At 37.9% G+C, this 18,335-nt stretch overlaps 1 protein-coding gene across 1 annotated transcript; it reads right to left on the bottom strand.

The window, feature by feature from the left end:
* Positions 1-1,427: 1,427 nt before the first annotated feature.
* Positions 1,428-2,357, bottom strand: LOC134815565 (P2Y purinoceptor 1-like). The gene has a single exon (XM_063824105.1). The coding sequence runs from the start codon at positions 2,355-2,357 to the stop codon at positions 1,428-1,430; it is 930 nt and encodes a 309-aa protein (XP_063680175.1).
* Between the last annotated feature and the right edge of the window lie 15,978 nt (positions 2,358-18,335).

Here is an 18,335-nt window from a genome sequence, read left to right as displayed (position 1 = left end):
ACTCCACATCCCTCTAGTTTTATAAGAAGTGTTGAATGGTCGATAGTGTCAAAAGCTTTGCTTAGGTCAGTGAATATTCCTAAAATATGATTCTTAAGTTTAAGATATTTCGTAATCAAATTTACAGAGTAATTGACTGCATGAGATGTAGAGTGAGATTTCCTAAATCCAAACTGCGTCTGTGATATAACTCCCTGGGAGCTAACAAATCCGTATATTCTAGAATATATGAGCTTTTCAAAGATCTTACCGAAGACGGACAGTGTGGAGATAGGACGGTAGTTCTCGATTTCTTCTGGGTTACCTTTCTCATACACAGGTGTTATTTTACCAATTTTCAGGACATCAGGAAATATACCTTTGGTCATAAGGATATTGAAGTAATTTGATAATACAGGTGCAATTACATGAGATGACTTTTTTACTACACTTATGGGAATGTCACTGGCTTTACCATTTGCTGATGGTGGTGAGTTGTTTCTGATAGTTTAATACTAATACTATCATTATATTGTGAGGTGTGTTATGTTGTGAGCGTTGAGATTTCCTTAAACCTGGAATATTACTCAGTAAAAAGGTTTGCCAGCTTTCCTGCGTTATTGCCTCTTGATTGGTGTTCTAATAGCACACGTTTTGCATTAGACCTGTATATGTTTATTGAAAATAAGCTGGGACGACAGCTTATTTTGTTTCAGTAATGGCAAGCAGTGGACCTTTGAACAAGAAATGCGGCCGCTTTTCTTTTGTGGATGGCCGCTCAATTTCCCGATCCGTGATGGCGTATTTTATCATATTCCATACAACCTGGGTTCTCCAGGCTTTACTGTTTATACTTTATAAGCACTAGCAGGAATCCGTATAACCCTAAAATGGTGTCAAGATTCAAGAGACTAAAATAATTATTACCTATTTAATTCGCGTTTTTGACACCACTTGGGGGTTCAAATTTTGGGCTCTAAAATTCATATTCATTGGCCAATTTTGTATTTCTTCATGCTGATTTGGAGGCCATTAAAGCATTAGAACCAGTCAAAAAAGTTTCAGTTGTATATCTTTTACAGTTTTTGGCGAAAGTCGCCTTAAAGTTGATGCCATGGTGTCAGTAAAATGGTACGGATAAACAAGCTTTCACACATCATGTGAAAATAATGTTCATAACCTCACTCGAAATTCCACCTTCACATCAATCAATTGCTGAAAAGTGAAGGAGGATGGAACCAGTCCACGTTAGCTCTGATTATTAAAATGATTCAAACCATCAAAAGTATACATCTCAATATTTTTCATATCCATTTTCACAGTTTCCACTTTTGAATTATTTAGTTTTCATTTTCCATACTCATTATACTTACAAAATATGTTGAATTGTTAATTCATCGCTGTGTTTAAACATTATTTCTACTGACAGTGCTTGTATTTTGGAGGCATCATCCGTTATTAGCATTATCCCCTATACTTACCCCAACCCTCCGAGAACTGAACAGTCTAGTGGAGCTCGTAACCAGTGTTGTTGTGTAAGTTCTTAAGGTAGGGTTAGTCAGGAAGTATATAACAGGGTTCAAGAAAGTGGAAACAAACGTGGTAGCCACCGTCCACCTCAACTCCACCGAGTCAGTCCAGTTCTGACGGTTCTTCAGAAAGTACACGAAGTGAGGCAAAATGGAGGCCAGGAACACCCCTGTTACAAACACCACGATGGAGACATTAGACCAGTTGATAGTGTTGTGAGTATGTTTGAAGGCTATGTAGATCAGAATAGCGTTCATGATGACGAGAGCTGAGCAGGGGCCTATCTGAAGCAGTATCGCACAGACCAGATCCAGTCTGTTGAAAAAATATCTCGTGACGTTGGTCTCATGGTCCCAGCAGTAGCACAGATACTCTGAGAAGGACACCTCCAGATCCCCGCTAGCACCCCACCCCCACCTCCACACGGGCTGGGTCGCGCACAGCACCGCCGTTCCCACGGTAACCGACACTCGCTGCTTCCACGTGCTGTGAAGATTCCGCAACGGATACCGACACCTCAGGACCTTGTTGAGAGAGAGGACGTTGATAAGGATCATGTTGGAGAGGACAGCACAATAACGGTACTGAGACACCACCTCACACGCTACTGTTCCCAGGATCCAGACCTTGCCAGCGTGCAGGGTGATGAGGATGGGGAGGAGGAGGAAGAGGAGGTGCAGGATATCAGTCACAGAAATGTTCTGGATCAGCCACACTGACATCTTGTCCATCTTTATTGCGCTGTGTTTGATGGTGCTGTGAAGGACGTACAGGTTGCCTGATATACCAAGGATGAGAGACATGTAACACCAGGTCATGTAAAAATAGTCAGCTGCGGTCAGACTCATCTTGCCTGGGGTGGGAATTGTGATGTTGTGTGGAACTGTTTGGGTCACTACTGGGAACCTTGGCAAAAAACAGTGTCAAATTGAAGAAATATACGGCTCTTATTATAGCTTTATAGACACTGTTAGTATAGCTATTATATCCAGGGCAAGTATGTGTTGGCTCCAAGTTAATTTTTGGTCGATAATTACTCCGAGGAAACGTGCCTCAGTCACTTGATCTATCTCTAACTGTCAGCTGAGTGATGAGTTAGTCGACTCTTATTAGAACAGGTGGCGAGAGGACCCAGGAGCTTTTAAGCTTTTGTGAGCCTTGGTTGACTATTAAGATTACTAAACACCTGCTCTATTTCACTTCTTTGTGCTCTCATTAGATCATTAGATTTACAACATAATGGTCAATCATTCCTATAATCTCTTTCCTTTAGAGGTAAAGAGGCCCTTGCATCAGTAATCAGGACTGAACATTAGCAGAGCTACTACAACACGGGTGCTAGATCATCGGTTAGCGCGTGCTACTTAATTTGAGATGGAGAGTAGATCTTAATGTGTGGTACTCATGAGAAATTTGAACATACATGATTTTACATTGCCTCGAATATAGTTTCCCAATAGCAGGTGTCTAGTAGGCTATATTACACATGTCATAATAAAGTATATTATATTATATTATGTATAATTATCATTATCAATACAGAAATTACATGAACTAAGGCAGAACTTTTTTGAAGGTAGAAAAAAAGAAAGCATGCTGCTGTTTCGTAAAATAGTACACAGGAATATTAATTACAACAACAAACTGAGCAAATTCTTATATTCTGATGATTTTCATAATAATTTAGTAAGGGCTGTTACAAAACTTTCATATCCTACTAACGACTTTAGCAGCTTTGAATGATGGCAATCTGAGCCAATGTGTTTCACAAACATTAAGTTTTAAAGAATTCTTTTTAAGAATTCCTTTTTAACATGATCACATAATAAATCTCTAATAGAATACTATTAGCCAGCACTAATCCCGTATGCCTGGAGTAATGAAGCTATATTAAATTATACAAATTATTGGTAACCAAAGTAGCGTATAATATTGACAGCAAGCTTATCATGCTAATCACTGTAGATAATGTATTATGTATATCTATATTCTACAAGTGTACTAGATTAACATGAATATTGAACAGTGGTTTTGCTCTCAGTTATTCTCGATTCTTCAGAAGACAATAGTCTGTTTCCACTGCATGGGCCTAGATTCCAGTTTCATCGACTTCTGTTCCACCCCTTCTTTCAGTTAAAACTGTTTCCTTTCCTTCCTCCTGCCGCCTTCTTTGAGTTGGATCTGTATGTAGCAATTCGTTGATTGTTTGAGCCCTAATAATAGGATGTATTTGCCTCTTGGTAATGAAACACGAAAAAATCGCAACGAATCTCGCCTTGATGAAATTCTGAAAGCTTGTTAAGGAAATCGTGTAGATGAAAACATTGGCAATGTTGTTCAAGTATGGAATACACTTACAAAACATATCCAATTTAAGGTTTCTGTCACTATCACTGGCAATCACCCAAAGGAAATAATATCCAAAAAGGGGCAACATACTAATGCAATAAACAGCAGCTATTAAGATTACAGTTAAGGTTCCCTGAAGATTAACTGATCTCCCTTGTCGGTGATTCAGTCTTATGGCAATCACTATCAGCCAGATGCCAGAAATCACTACTGCAATGGTACAGAGTAGTGCAACACTAAATACTACAATAGCTGACTTAATAAACAATTGATATTCAATCAACATGTCACAACTTAGATTACTATAACCGTATACAACGTCAATTTTATCTTTTTGCAGAACAAATATTAAATTAAGGGCTAATGAGAGAGCCCAGATGCAGCATGCTATAATGTGTCCTTGTCCACAAGTCCATGTTGCACTCCTAAATGGAAACAGGATAGAAGCCAGTTTGGAACAGTTCACAGCAGTAATCAAAAAACCAGTAGCAGACACCAAAAACCATCTGGAGTATGCTTGAAAAGCACAGAATTGTTTGCCTAGCAACCAATGGTCCGTGATGGCAGCCAAGCAAGTGGGGAAGAGAACTACAAATGTAGTTAAGAGGTCCAAAACTGCGACATGTTGAATCAATGCAGTTGTTATCTTGTCCAACCTAATTGCTTTCTGTTTAGTAGCGATTAAGATTACAGTACTTCCAATCAGTCCAATAAGTGTACCAAGAAGGAAACACGTTGAGAAGAGTGAACGGGCCAAAACAGGGTTCACATTGTTATCAAGCCACCAGTACTTCTCGTATCCTCCAAACAGACTGTAATTGTTGGGAGGGGCCCATATTTTCCCCATTTATCGTTACTAAGGGTAAAAATCAAGAGTTAACAACCGCTTTGAATAATGGACACCAATTATTTAAAAACCTGTAAAGCTGAACTTGCTAAGGCTGTAATAGCAAATGTCAAGAAATCCATTCGATAGAGACAAGAAAATTTATCCTTTTTTTAAACGTCATTATATACCATAACATGAGAAAAGACAATTTTTTGTATGAGAAAAGACAATTATATTACTTATCATAAATACAAAAATAGTAATATTTATTCGGAAAATTGCTCGTTAATTCCACGGTAGTAAAAAGACATAAATGAAAAAACGAAGACACATACTTCAGTTGGTACACAAATTATGCGTTAGTCGACTCTTATTAGCACAGACGGTGACACAGAGAGGATCCATTAGATTTCATAACATAATGGTCAATCATAGCTATAATTACTAAAAGTGGCCCTTGCATTAGTAATGAGCACGACCGAAAACTGAATATTAGCAAACAACAGAATGGTCAATCATACCTATAATCTCTTTCCTTTAGAGGTAAAGCGGCCTTTGCATCAGTAATCAGGACTGAACATTAGCAAAGCTACTACAACACGGGTGCTAGATCATTAGTTAACACGTGCTACTTACTTTGAGATGGAGAGTAGATCTTAATGTGTGGTACTCATGAGAAATTTGAACATACATGATTTTACATTGCCTCGAATATAGCTTCCCACTAGCAGGTGTCTAGTAGGCTATATTACACATGTCATAATAAAGTATATTATATTATATTATGTATAGTTATCATTATCAATACAGAAATTACATGAACTAAGGCAGAACTTTTTTGAAGGTAGACAGGAATATTAATAACAACAAACTGAGCAAATTCTTACATTCTGATGATTTTCATAATAATTTAGTAAGGGCTGTTACAAAACTTTCATATCCTACTAACGACTTTAGCAGCTTTGAATGATGGCAGTCTGGGCCAATGCTTATACAAACATTATGTTTTAAGAGTTCCTTTTTAACATGATCACATAATAAATCTCTAATAGAATACTATTAGCCAGCATTAATCCCATATGCCTGGAGTTAGGAGTAATGTTGAAGCTGTATTAAATGCAAATGATAAAATTATTGGTAACTAAAGTAGCATATAATATTGACAGTAAGCTTATCATGCAAATATACAATAGATAATCTATATTCTGTAAGTGTACTAGATTAACATGAATATTGAACAGTGGTTTTGCTCTCAGTTATTCTCGATTCTTCAGAAGACAATAGTCTGTTTCCACTGCATGAGCTTAGATTCCCGTTTCATTGACTTCCGTTCCGCCCCTTCTTTCAGTTAAAACTGTTTCCTTTCCTTCCTCCTGCCGCCTTCTTTGAGTTGGATCTGTATGTAGCAATTCTTTAATTGTTTGAGCCCTAATAATAGGATGTATTTCCCTCTGGGTAATGAAACACGAAAAGATCGCAACAAATCTCGCCTTGATGAAATTCTGAAAGCTTGTTAGGGACATCATGTAAATGAAAACATTGGCAATGTTGTTCAAGTATGGAATACACTGACAAAACATTTCCAATTTAAACATGTCGTTATCACCTGCAATCACCTCAAGGACATAATATCCAAAAAGAGGCAACACACTAATGCAATAAACAACAGCTATTAAGATTACAGTTAAGGTTCCCTGAAGATTAACTGATCTCCCTTGTCGTTGATTCAGCCTTACGGCAATCACTATCAGCCAGATTCCAGAAATCACTACTGTGACGGTACAGAGTAGTGCAACACTAAATACTACAATAGCTGATTTAATAAACAATTGATATTCAATCAACATGTCACAACTTAGATTACTCTTATAGTAAACAACGTTAATTTTATCTTTTTGCAGAACAAATATTAAATTAAGGGCTAATGAGAGAGCCCAGATGCAGCATGCTATAATGTGTCCTTGTCCACAAGTCCATGTTGCACTCCTAAATGGAAACAGGATAGAAGCCAGTTTAGAACAGTTCACAGCAGTAATCAAAAAACCAGTAGCAGACATCAAAAACCATCTGGAGTATGCTTGAAAAGCACAGAATTGTTTGCCTAGCAACCAATGGTCCGTGATGGCAGCCAAGCAAGTGGGGAAGAGAACTGCAAATGTAGTTAAGAGGTCCAAAACTGCAACATGTTGAATCAATGCAGTTGTTATCTTGCCCAACCTAATTGCTTTCTGTTTAGTAGCTATTAAGATTACAGTACTTCCAATCAGTCCAATAAGTGTACCAAGAAGGAAAAACGTTGAGAAGAGTGAACGCGCCAAAACAGGGTTCACATTGTTATCAAGCCACCAGTACTTCTCGTATCCTCCAAACAGACTGTAATTGTTGGAAGGGGCCCATATTTTCCCCATTTTCCGTTACTAAGGGTACAAAATCAAGGGTCAACAACCGCTTTGAATAATGAACACCAATTGTTTAAAAACCTATAAAGCTGAGCTTGTGAATTTTATTCTTGGCATAGCAAATGTCAAAAAATCAATTTAACAGAGATAAGGTTTAAAAAATTGATTCCTTTGTTAAACGGCATTTTTGTTAAAAAGAAAATTTTTTGTATGAGAAAAGACAATTTTATCATTTATCACAAATCAACCAATGCAAAAATAGTTCGGAAAATTGCTCGTTAATTGCATAGTGGCTAATGTAAATAGACATAATGAGCCTAATGATAAAACTAAGGCTTATGCTAACATGTGCTAGTCGACTCTTATTAGCACAGGTGGGGAGAGGACCCAGGCGCATTTAAGCTTTTGTGAGCCTTGGTTGACTATGTAGATTATCAATTACTAAACACTTGATCCATTTCACTTCTTTGTGCTCACATTAGATCATGAGATTTATAACAGAATGGTCAATCATACATATAATTACTTTTCTTAAGATGTAAAGCAGCCCTTGCATCAGTAATCAGAACTGAAAATTAGCTACGATTTTAAAACACGGGTGCTAGATAATCAGTTAACACGTGCTACTTACTTTGAGATGGGAGTAGCAGGTGTCTAGTAGGCTAAATTACGCAAGTCATAATAAAATGTGTGTATTATCATTATCAATACAGAAATTACATGAACTAAGGCAGAACTCTATTGACGGTAGGAAAATAGAAAGCATGCTGCTGTTTCATAAAATAGTACCCAGTATTTACAACAACTAACTGAACAAATTCTTGTATTCTGATGATTTTCATAATTATTTAGTAAAGTAGTAAGGGCTGTTACAAAACTTTCATCTCCTGCTAACGACTTTATAGTTTATCAGCTTTGAATGATGGCAGTCTGGGCCAATGCTTTTACAAACATTAAGTTTTAAGAGTTCCTTTTAAACATGATCACATAATAAATCTCTAATGGAATACTATTAGCCAGCACTAATCCCATATGCCTGGAGTAATGAAGCTATATTAAATTAAAATTATTGGTAACCAAAGTAGCGTATAATATTGACAGCAAGCTTATTATACTAATGATAATAGATAATGTAATATGTATATATCTATATTCTATAAGTGTACTAGATTAACATGAATATTGAACAGTGGTTTTGCTCTCAGTTATTCTCGACGCCTCAGAAGACAATAGTCTGTTTCCACAGCATGGGCTTATATTCCCGTTTCATCGACTTCTGTTCCACCCCTTTCAATTAAAACTGTTTCCTTTACTTCCTCCTGCCGCCTTCTTTGAGTTGGATCTGTATGTAGCAATTCGTTAATTGCTTGGGCCCTAATAATAGGATGTATTTGCCTCTGGGTAATGAAACACGAAAACATCGCAACAAATTTTCCCTTGATGAAATTCTGAAAGCTTGTTAGGGACATCATGTAGATGAAAACATTGGCAATGTTGTTCAAGTATGGAATACACTTACAAAACATTTCCAATTTAAGGTTTCTGGCACTATCACTGGCAATCACCCTAAGGAAATAATATCCAAAAAGGGGCAACATACTAATGCAATAAACAGCAGCTATTAAGATTACAGTTAAGGTTCCCTGAAGATTAACTGATCTCCCTTGTCGTTGATTCAGCCTTATAGCGATCACTATCAGCCAGATTCCAGAAATCACTACTGTGACGGTACAGAGTAGTGCAACACTAAATACTACAATAGCTGATTTAATAAACCATTGATATTCAATCAACATGTCACAACTTAGATTACTCTTATAGTAAACAACGTTAATTTTATCTTTTTGCAGAACAAATATTAAATTAAGGGCTAATGAGAGAGCCCAGATGCAGCATGCTATAATGTGTCCTTGTCCACAAGTCCATGTTGCACTCCTAAATGGAAACAGGATAGAAGCCAGTTTAGAACAGTTCACAGCAGTAATCAAAAGAGCAGTAGCAGACACCAAAAACCATCTGGAGTATGCTTGAAAAGCACAGAATTGTTTGCCTAGCAACCAATGGTCTGTGATGGCAGCCAAGCAAGTGGGGAAGAGAATTACAAATGTAGTTAAGAGGTCCAAAACTGCGACATGTTGAATCAATGCAGTTACTATCTTGCCCAACCTAATTGCTTTCTGTTTAGTAGCTATTAAGATTATAGTACTTCCAATCAGTCCAATAAGTGTACCAAGAAGGAAACACGTTGAGAAGAGTGAACGGGCCAAAACAGGGTTCACATTGCTTTTAAGCCACCAGTTCTTCGCGTATCCTCCAAACAGGCTGTAATTGTTGGAAGGGGCCAATATTTTCCCCATTTTTTCGTTACTAAGTGTACAAAATCAAGGGTTAACAACTGCTTTGAATAATGGACACCAATTATTTAAAAACCTGTGAAGCTGAGCTTGTGAATTTGGTTCTTGGCATAGCAAATTTCAAAAATCCATTTGATAGAGATTTAGGGGTGGGCGACAATTGACCCCCCCAACAATTGACCCCCCGACAATTGACCCCCCGAAAATTGACCCCCGACAATTGACCCCCGACAATTGATCCCCCTGACAATATAATTAAATGCAATTAACCCTAACCCTAACCCTGACCCAGGAAGCCAGGACCCTGACCCTGACCCTGACCCTGACCCTGACCCTGACCCTGACCCTGACCCTGACCCTGACCCTGACCCAGGACCCTGACCCTGACCCTGACCCTGGCCCTGACCTTAACCCTGACCCTTAGAATCCTAACCCTGACCCTGACCCTAACCCGATCAATTGACCCCAGTGTAATTACATGGGCAGATGGGGGTCAATTGTCGGGGGGTCGATTGTCGTACTCAGTCCTAGATTTCGCGACAATTGACCCCAGTGTAATTACATAGGGGGTCAATTGTCGGGGGGTCAATTGTCACCGAGATTTAGAACATTAGGTCCTTTTTAAACGGCATATAATACCATAACAAGAAAAAAAAACAAAAGACATAAATGATAAAAAACTAAGGTGTATGCTAAAAACCAGGTATTCTTTTAATCTTTTCCATCCTGGAGTACAGAGAGGAGACGTACTTCGGGTAATGAATGTTGCTTTGACTAGACACAAAATATGCGTTAGTCGACTCTCATTAGCACAGGTGGTGAGAAGACGCAGGCGCTACGTCCTCTCACAAAATATTGACCAAATACGTGGAATCCTTTTTATAGCTTCTTAAATTTAAAGAGGAATTATACTTGCTCAATTTTTTAGTCCTCATTCATTATAAGATCGTATTTCATAACACAATGGTCGATCTGTATTTAAGAATGTCCCTTGCATTAGTAATCACGATGGCCTACAACTGAACATTAGCCAGCTCCTTCACAGGTGCCAAATCAATCAGTTAAAGGTACTCACTATAAGGTGAAGATCTTGATGATTATTACGCATGATGTTGTGTGTATCACTGATATAATTGAGGAGGCAAAGCTACTTCTGGACAGGCTGGAAAAGTAGCTGCACTAAGTGTGAGGTTAGCCATGTACGACTCTATTAAACCCACATGATTCCGACTTGTTAGCCCCAAGCGTTTTGGTCCGTCATTCCTGCCACTCAGCATTGCCTACTTTAAAGTAGAAATTTTTCTGAGACAATAGAGAAACTGACCTTGTCTCACTAAATTCAACCACTTTCCATAATAAAAATACTAACAAATAAAGTTTTTTAAATAATTATATACAACCACTAAAGAATATTTCCTCAAGTTTACTTCTAGTTAACTAATTCGTGGTTTAAGTTCTTATTTTATTTATGAAAGGAATGTAAAATAAAACTTATTGTTTCATTGAATAAAACTTATTTTTTTAAAACAAAAGTTTTAAAACAAAACTTAAATTTATTACCAATTATTCAATCAATACATATCATAAATTCTAATATTGGAAACACAATGCAGAATGGATGTCTTAAACTATAATTTTGTTGTCACTAATAATCTATTTACTTTCAAAGTTGAAATTTAGTTAAGTATGAAATGCCACCACATCATAGTTAGGGTAAAATATAATTCTTAAAAATTTTAAAATTGAGAAGATTGCTCTATGACTTAAAATTTAAAATTTAGCAAAAGATATCTAATTTTTAAATAGTTGGTTACAGTTTATGACAGTACTGGCATGATCAATTTTATTGTGGCTGGTAAAAGGACCCAGTTGCCTGTAAGGGCTTTACCGAACCCCTGGGGACCACAATGTGATAGGATCAGGCCAGATGTTTCTATGTAGAGCAATTTATTTATTTCGGAGCTATGGTTACGTGGTATAGCTGGTGGTCATGTTTAAAGGTCAGTTTATCTTTGTGTGCTAATTATCCATCCAGATGCTTAGTGATGTGAGTAAATCATGCCCTTCTACAATATATAAGTTTAACTATAAATTTGTTTTTACCACAGAAACTGTGGCACTAAGGTCAAGAATTAAAAATTTGTACTCTCATTGATAGTTAGTTAGTTATTGTTTTATTGTTTCATTGACTCTCACATTAAATGCTGGTCTTTATACTTCCTGTTTTATATTATATTTTAACCAATCCCATAATTCTTATCCTTTTCTTGATCAAGTGGTTAGTACATAACACACGAACAAACGAACGAACGCACCCACGCGCACGAATTCTTCACTATTACTAATAATATAAAACGTATAATGAATTATCATTAGAAATATTATGTTTTGTTTCAAAGACCGGGGACGAGGGCCTCCCATAAGGGCTTTGAAACCGGTTTATTGAATACAATATAATACAAAAATAAACTGCAATAATATCGCAACATTCATGTCGATACTAACTGAAATGATATAAAGATATAATCTGTTGGTAAAATTATAATACTATCACATAATTAAGATATATGATATGTATAATAAAATAAATATCTCTTTTATTTCCACACGTTAATTCTCACACCAAAACTTAAAATTTTATCAGAATACAAACTTCCTAATATATAATACGTCTCTAATAAAACAAAAGTTAATAAAACAAAAGTTAAATTTATTACCAATTATTCAATCAATACATTTCATAAATTCGGCAAGTTTCCATAAACGATATTTTATGATCGGCGCCGATAATCGCTTATTGAGCGCTTTCTCGGCGCTTTTTTTTTTAAAAACCGTTTATAATCGATTTTTTTACGATTATAAACGGTTCAAAAAAAATCGCTTATAATCGACTATAATTGATGTCATAATTCAAAAAAGCGCTTTTTTGAATTTAAAAGCGCTTATAAGCTTTTAAGCGCTTACTAGCGTCGCTGAGCGATTTGAAAGCGGTTTTCCAGTAGGATTGGCGCCAAAAACGGGTGGATAAGCAGTTGGCCGGATAAGCGATTCGTAGGCGCTTTTTTGAACCATTTATAAGCGATTATAAGCGCTTATAATTGGGGTGCAATTTAGCTGTTTGTAAAGCGCAAATAAAGCGCTTATAAGCGCTTTTAAAATTGAGTCAGGAAAACGCTATATTACATCTTATAACCGCTTATAATCGATTATAATCGCTTTTTTAGAAATCTCTTATAACGGCTAATTCATCGCTATTTCACCGCTTTTACCGCTTTTCCTATCATCCATGGCCAGGTGAGCAGGAATTAAAAAGCGCTTATAAGCGCTTTTTCGATGCTGCCCCTAACCTGGTCGGAACGGGGTAGTGCCCGGAATTTAAAAGCGCTTATAAGCGATTTCTCAACTCCCCTTTACCTGGTCGGAACTTGCATGTGCTTTTCTGAGCAACCTGGGGTACACCGGCAGAGTCAGGATTTAAAAGCGCTTAGAGGCGCTTATGATCGCTTTTCTACCGCTTTCCCTATCTCCCATGGCCTGGTTGGCAGGAATTAGAAAGCGCTTATAAGCACTTTTTCAATGCTGCACCTAACCCGGTCGGAACGGGGGAATGCCCGGAATTAAAAAGCGCTTATAACCGCTTTTTAAATGCTGCCCCTAACCTGGTCGGAACTGGAAATCAGAGTGCCCGCTTATATAAGTGCTTTTCTGTGCAACCTGGGGTGCACCGGCAGAGTCAGGATTTAAAAGCGCTTATGATTGCTTTTCTACCGCTTTTCCTATCGCCCATGGCCTGGTTGGTAGGAATTAGAAAGCGCTTATAAGCACTTTTTCAATGCTGCCCCTAGGCCCTTACCTGGTCGGAACGGGGGAGTGCCCGGAACTAAAGAGCGCTTATAAGCCCCCTCACTTCTTGACTTGTGAAACAAGCGCGCCCGAAGTGGAGCGAAAGCACATGGTTAGGTGAAGGGTGCCATATTTGATGATGCGCGGCTTTTGGAGCAAAAGTAGCTGTAAAAGTCGCGTAATTTGACCAAATTCGTTGATTTTTGTCGTATTATTTCGGACACTTTCCTTGTAAGTCTATGACTATGAGTAAGCTCACCAATTTTTGTTGCAATCGGAGGTCGGGAAGGATACTCAATATCTATTTGTTTGAAGAAAATTGTGCTGGCCGAAATTAGCGCTAAAAAACCATCCTACTACTATATATACAGTCGGCACGCGCGGCTCACTGTCGATGGCATGGCGCACTAGCTATCTGGATAGAGCAACGGCAGCACGAAGGCATATGGTTAGACTTAGGTGCAAAATAATCGAACATGCAGAAACTCTTAGCTTTATTGCATTGTATATCATGTGTACGCTTATTTTTATATAAAAACCGGCTCTTGCTAATTCGCTCGCCCAAAAATTTCACGTGACCTTGGTTTTTATGGTTTTGCAGCCGTACAAAACAGTTTTACATAAACCCTAATCCCAACCCTAACCCTAACCATTGGGCGAGCGATTTCGTAGGAGCGACCTGCGACTCAAACGTGCAAGCTGGCGTGGTTTATTTGTTGCAGTTTTACTATCTAATATTATCTGTAATAACCAGATTTTACAAGCTATCTCAGCACGCGCGCGGCTTTTTTAGTGTATACATTACTTTTTTCCTATTGGTACTCAGCGTGCACGTGTTTTTTATGTCCACGATTGATTATGAACAAGTACGTGAATGCTGGTCACGCACACACTAACGTTAGTGTGTCTGAAAAAAGTGCGGTGCTCATTGAAAGTTATAACTTTCAATGAGCACCGCACTTTTTTCAGACGTCGTGATTCGCTCAACCCGACTAGAGATTCCTTGGAATGACATAAACAGGCCTGTCATACTCGTTGACAGACTGAGCGTGGCCCAGCGCAATAATTTAATTTCATATACTATACTTTTCTTTTGCAAGTTCTGAATGTGAAGTGTGTGACGCAGCGCGCATCGACCGCCACCAGGTCAACCGCCACCATTAACAACATATAAATAAACGCTTGCAAGCGCTTTACAATTTCTGACAATTATTGTCGGAGAACTTTGCCGCGCCGTGCACTTAGCCTTCTTACTTGGCTTCTAGATCGCCAGTCAAACAACTATGTTTAAATCCATGGTGATAAATGATAGATAAAGTGGTAAAAACCAGTAATAAAAAGTGATTGTAATCGCTTATAACCGCTTTTCAAATCCTGACTCCCGCCAGTGCATGACAGGTTTAGGGGCATCGAGAAAAGCGCTTATAAGCGCATTTAAATTCCGTGCACCCCAGGTGAACGGATGTTCAGATTTTTGCTTATAATTGTAAGTTTATAACTTACCAGGACGCGCACCGAGTTGGACTCAACGTAATATTTGAAACAAATATTTTACAAGTATCGCCCGTTAAGCTTATAAGCGCTTTCTAATTCCTGGCACTCTCCCTTATAAGCGCTTTCTAATTTCGGGTACTCCCCCGTCCCGACCAGGTTAGGGGCAGCATTGAAAAAGCGCTTATAAGCGCTTTTTAATTCCGGGCACTCCCCCGTTCCGACCAGGTTAGGGGCAGCATTGAAAAAGTGCTTATAAGCGCTTTTTAATTCCGGGCACTCCCCCGTTCCGACCAGGTTAGTGGCAGCATTGAAAAAGCGCTTATAAGCACTTTTTAATTCCTGCCAACCAGGCCATGGGCGATAGGAAAGCGGTAGAAAAGCAATCATAAGCGCCTATAAGCGCTTTTAAATCCTGACTATGCCGGTGCACCCCAGGTTGCACAGAAAAGCACTTATAAGCGGGCACTCTGATTTCCAGTTCCGACCAGGTAAAGGGGAATTGAGAAATCGCTTATAAGCGCGTATTAATTCCAGGCACTCTCCAGTTCCGACCAGATTAAGGGGAATTGAGAAATCGCTTATAAGCGCTTTTAAATTCCGGGCCCTCCCCAGTTCCGACCAGGTTAGGGGCAGCATCGAAAAAGCGCTTATAAGCGCTTTTTAATTCCTGCTCACCTGGCCATGGATGATAGGAAAAGCGGTAAAAGCGGTGAAATAGCGATGAATTAGCCGTTATAAGCGATTTCTAAAAAAGCGATTATAATCGATTATACGCGGTTATAAGATGTAATATAGCGTTTTCCTGACTCAATTTTAAAAGCGCTTATAAGCGCTTTATTTGCGCTTTACAAACAGCTAAATTGCACCCCAATTATAAGCGCTTATAATCGCTTATAAATGGTTCAAAAAAGCGCCTACGAATCGCTTATCCGGCCAACCGCTTATCCACCCGTTTTTGGCGCCAATCCTACTGGAAAATCGCTTTCAAATCGCTCAGCGACGCTAGTAAGACGCTTATAAGCGCTTATAAGCGCTTTTAAATTTAAAAAAGCGCTTTTTTGAATTATGACATCAATTATAGTCGATTATAAGCGATTTTTTTTGAACCGTTTATAATCGTAAAAAAATCGATTATAAACGGGTTTTTTTTTAAAAAGCGCCGAGAAAGCGCTCAATAAGCGATTATCGGCGCCGATCATAAAATATCGTTTATGGAAACTTGCCATAAATTCTAATATTGGAAACACAATGCAGAATGGATGTCTTAAACTATAATTTTGTTGTCACTAATAATCTATTTACTTTCAAAGTTGAAAGTATGAAATGCCACCACATCATAGTTAGGGTAAAATATTATTCTTAAATTTTAAAATTAAGAAGATTGCTCTATGACTTAAAATTTAAAATTTAGCAAAAGATATCTAATTTTTAAATATTTGGTTACAGTTTATGACAGTACTGGCATGACCAATTTTATTGTGGCTGGTAAAAGGACCCAGTGCCTGAAAGGGCTTTACCGAACCCCTGGGGACCACAATGTGATAGGATCAGGCCAGATGTTTCTATGTAGAGCAATTTATTTATTTCGGAGCTATGGTTACGTGGTAAAGCTGGTGGTCATGTTTAAAGGTCAGTTTATCCTTGTGTGTTAGTTATCCATCCAGATGCTTAGTGATGTGAGTAAATCATGCCCTTCTACGATATATAACGTTTGACTATAAATTTGTTTTTACCACAGAAACTGTGGCACTAAGGTCAAGAATTAACAATATTTACTCTCATTGATAGTTAAAGGCAGGATATAATAATCTATAATCGATCGGTTAACCTCTTTCGCATCTCTCCTAATGATCAGGGTCTATACAATATTATACTAATTATATTAAAATGACGTAATAATATTATGATTCAATTTTATATTATAACTCATCCAAAGGATTACCTTACATTATCTCAAAGCACATGTCTCAAAGCACATGTCTCAAAGCACATGTCTCAAAGCACATGTCTCAAAGCACATGTCTCAAAGCACATGTCTCAAAGCACAAGTATCATATTGTGTTAATGATAATGTTAGATAATCCTTAGGCTATACAGTACATCAGTGTTCGAACATTCATTTTATGTGATAATTAGAAAGCCCCTGGCCAGAGAGGGAATAATAGTATTCTGTGACTGTCAGTTTTCATTGCACATCAAAAATATCCATCACAATCGAAGATACAGCCGATTAAAATTTAGAACACAATAAACACACAAAAATTCTGCAAAACCGTTCATGATGTCGTTTCAACAATCATTTCAAATTCATATCAGTCAAAACCGCAAAATTTCGGAAATCTCTTCAGATTATATCCTGCCGGTAGGACATTTTCAAAATTTTCCTTCCGTCAAAGTTTTCTCCGGATATACAGCTTCCAGTACCTTTATGGCAACTTGTCTCACTCTCACCGACCTCACTGATTGGCCACTGGTAAAAAAAAGGAGACGGCACAAAAGCTTCTCTTTAAAAATCTTCGAAAATCTCTTCTTATATTCTGATGATTTTTAGCTTTCTTTGGGAAAAACTGTAAGACTTTTTTACATGATCACATAATAAATCTCTAATGGAATACTATTAGCCAGCACTAATCCCATATGCCTGGAGTAATGTTCAAGCTGTATTAAATGCAAATAATAAAATTATTGGTAACCAAAGTAGCGTATATTGACAGCAAGCTTATCATACTAATCACAATAGATAATGTATTATGTATATCTATATTCTACAAGTGTACTAGATTAACATGAATATTGAACAGTGGTTTTGCTCTCAGTTATTCTCGATTCTTCAGAAGACAATAGTCTGTTTCCACTGCATGAGCTTAGATTCCCGTTTTATCGACTTCTGTTCCACCCCTTTCAATTAAAACTGTTTCCTTTACTTCCTCCTGACTCCTTCTTTGAGTTGGATCTGTATGTAGCAATTCGTTAATTGCTTACAGCCCAGTTCCACGGCTCAGTTTTGCGACCAGATTTGACACAAAACTCCGCGCAATGAGTTTTGAAAAGCAAAACTCCGCGAAAGCAGTTTTGTTTACAATGTACGTTTCCACGGTTGGTATTTGCTCGCAGATTTGCGCGCGCACGTGGGCGCATTATAATGAAATGTCCCACGTGAGCGCCTAGGTTAAACTGCTTTCACCGAGTTTTGGGTCATATCAAAAATATTTCTCCGTGCGGAGAAATGTTTTTGAATTTCATTTCCGGTCGCAAAAATGTGAGAAAAAATGTGAGCAAATCTGGTTGCAAAACTGAGCCGTGGAACTGCAGGGTTAGGCCCTAATAATTATAGGATGTATTTGCCTCTGGGTAATGAAACACGAAAAAATCGCAACAAATTTTGCCTTGATGAAATTCTGAAAGCTTGTTAGGGACATCATGTATATGAAAACATTGGCAATGTTGTTCAAGTATGGAATACACTGACAAAACATTGCCAATTTAAGGTTTCTGTCACTATCACTGGCAATCACCTCAAGGACATAATATCCAAAAAGAGGCAACACACTAATGCAA

Source organism: Bolinopsis microptera, chromosome 5 (assembly GCF_026151205.1).
Source record: "Bolinopsis microptera isolate Bmic1 chromosome 5, MBARI_Bmic_1.0, whole genome shotgun sequence".
In the NCBI taxonomy this organism is placed as follows: Eukaryota; Metazoa; Ctenophora; class Tentaculata; order Lobata; family Bolinopsidae; genus Bolinopsis; species Bolinopsis microptera.
This window is presented reverse-complemented; position numbering and strand designations above follow the sequence as displayed.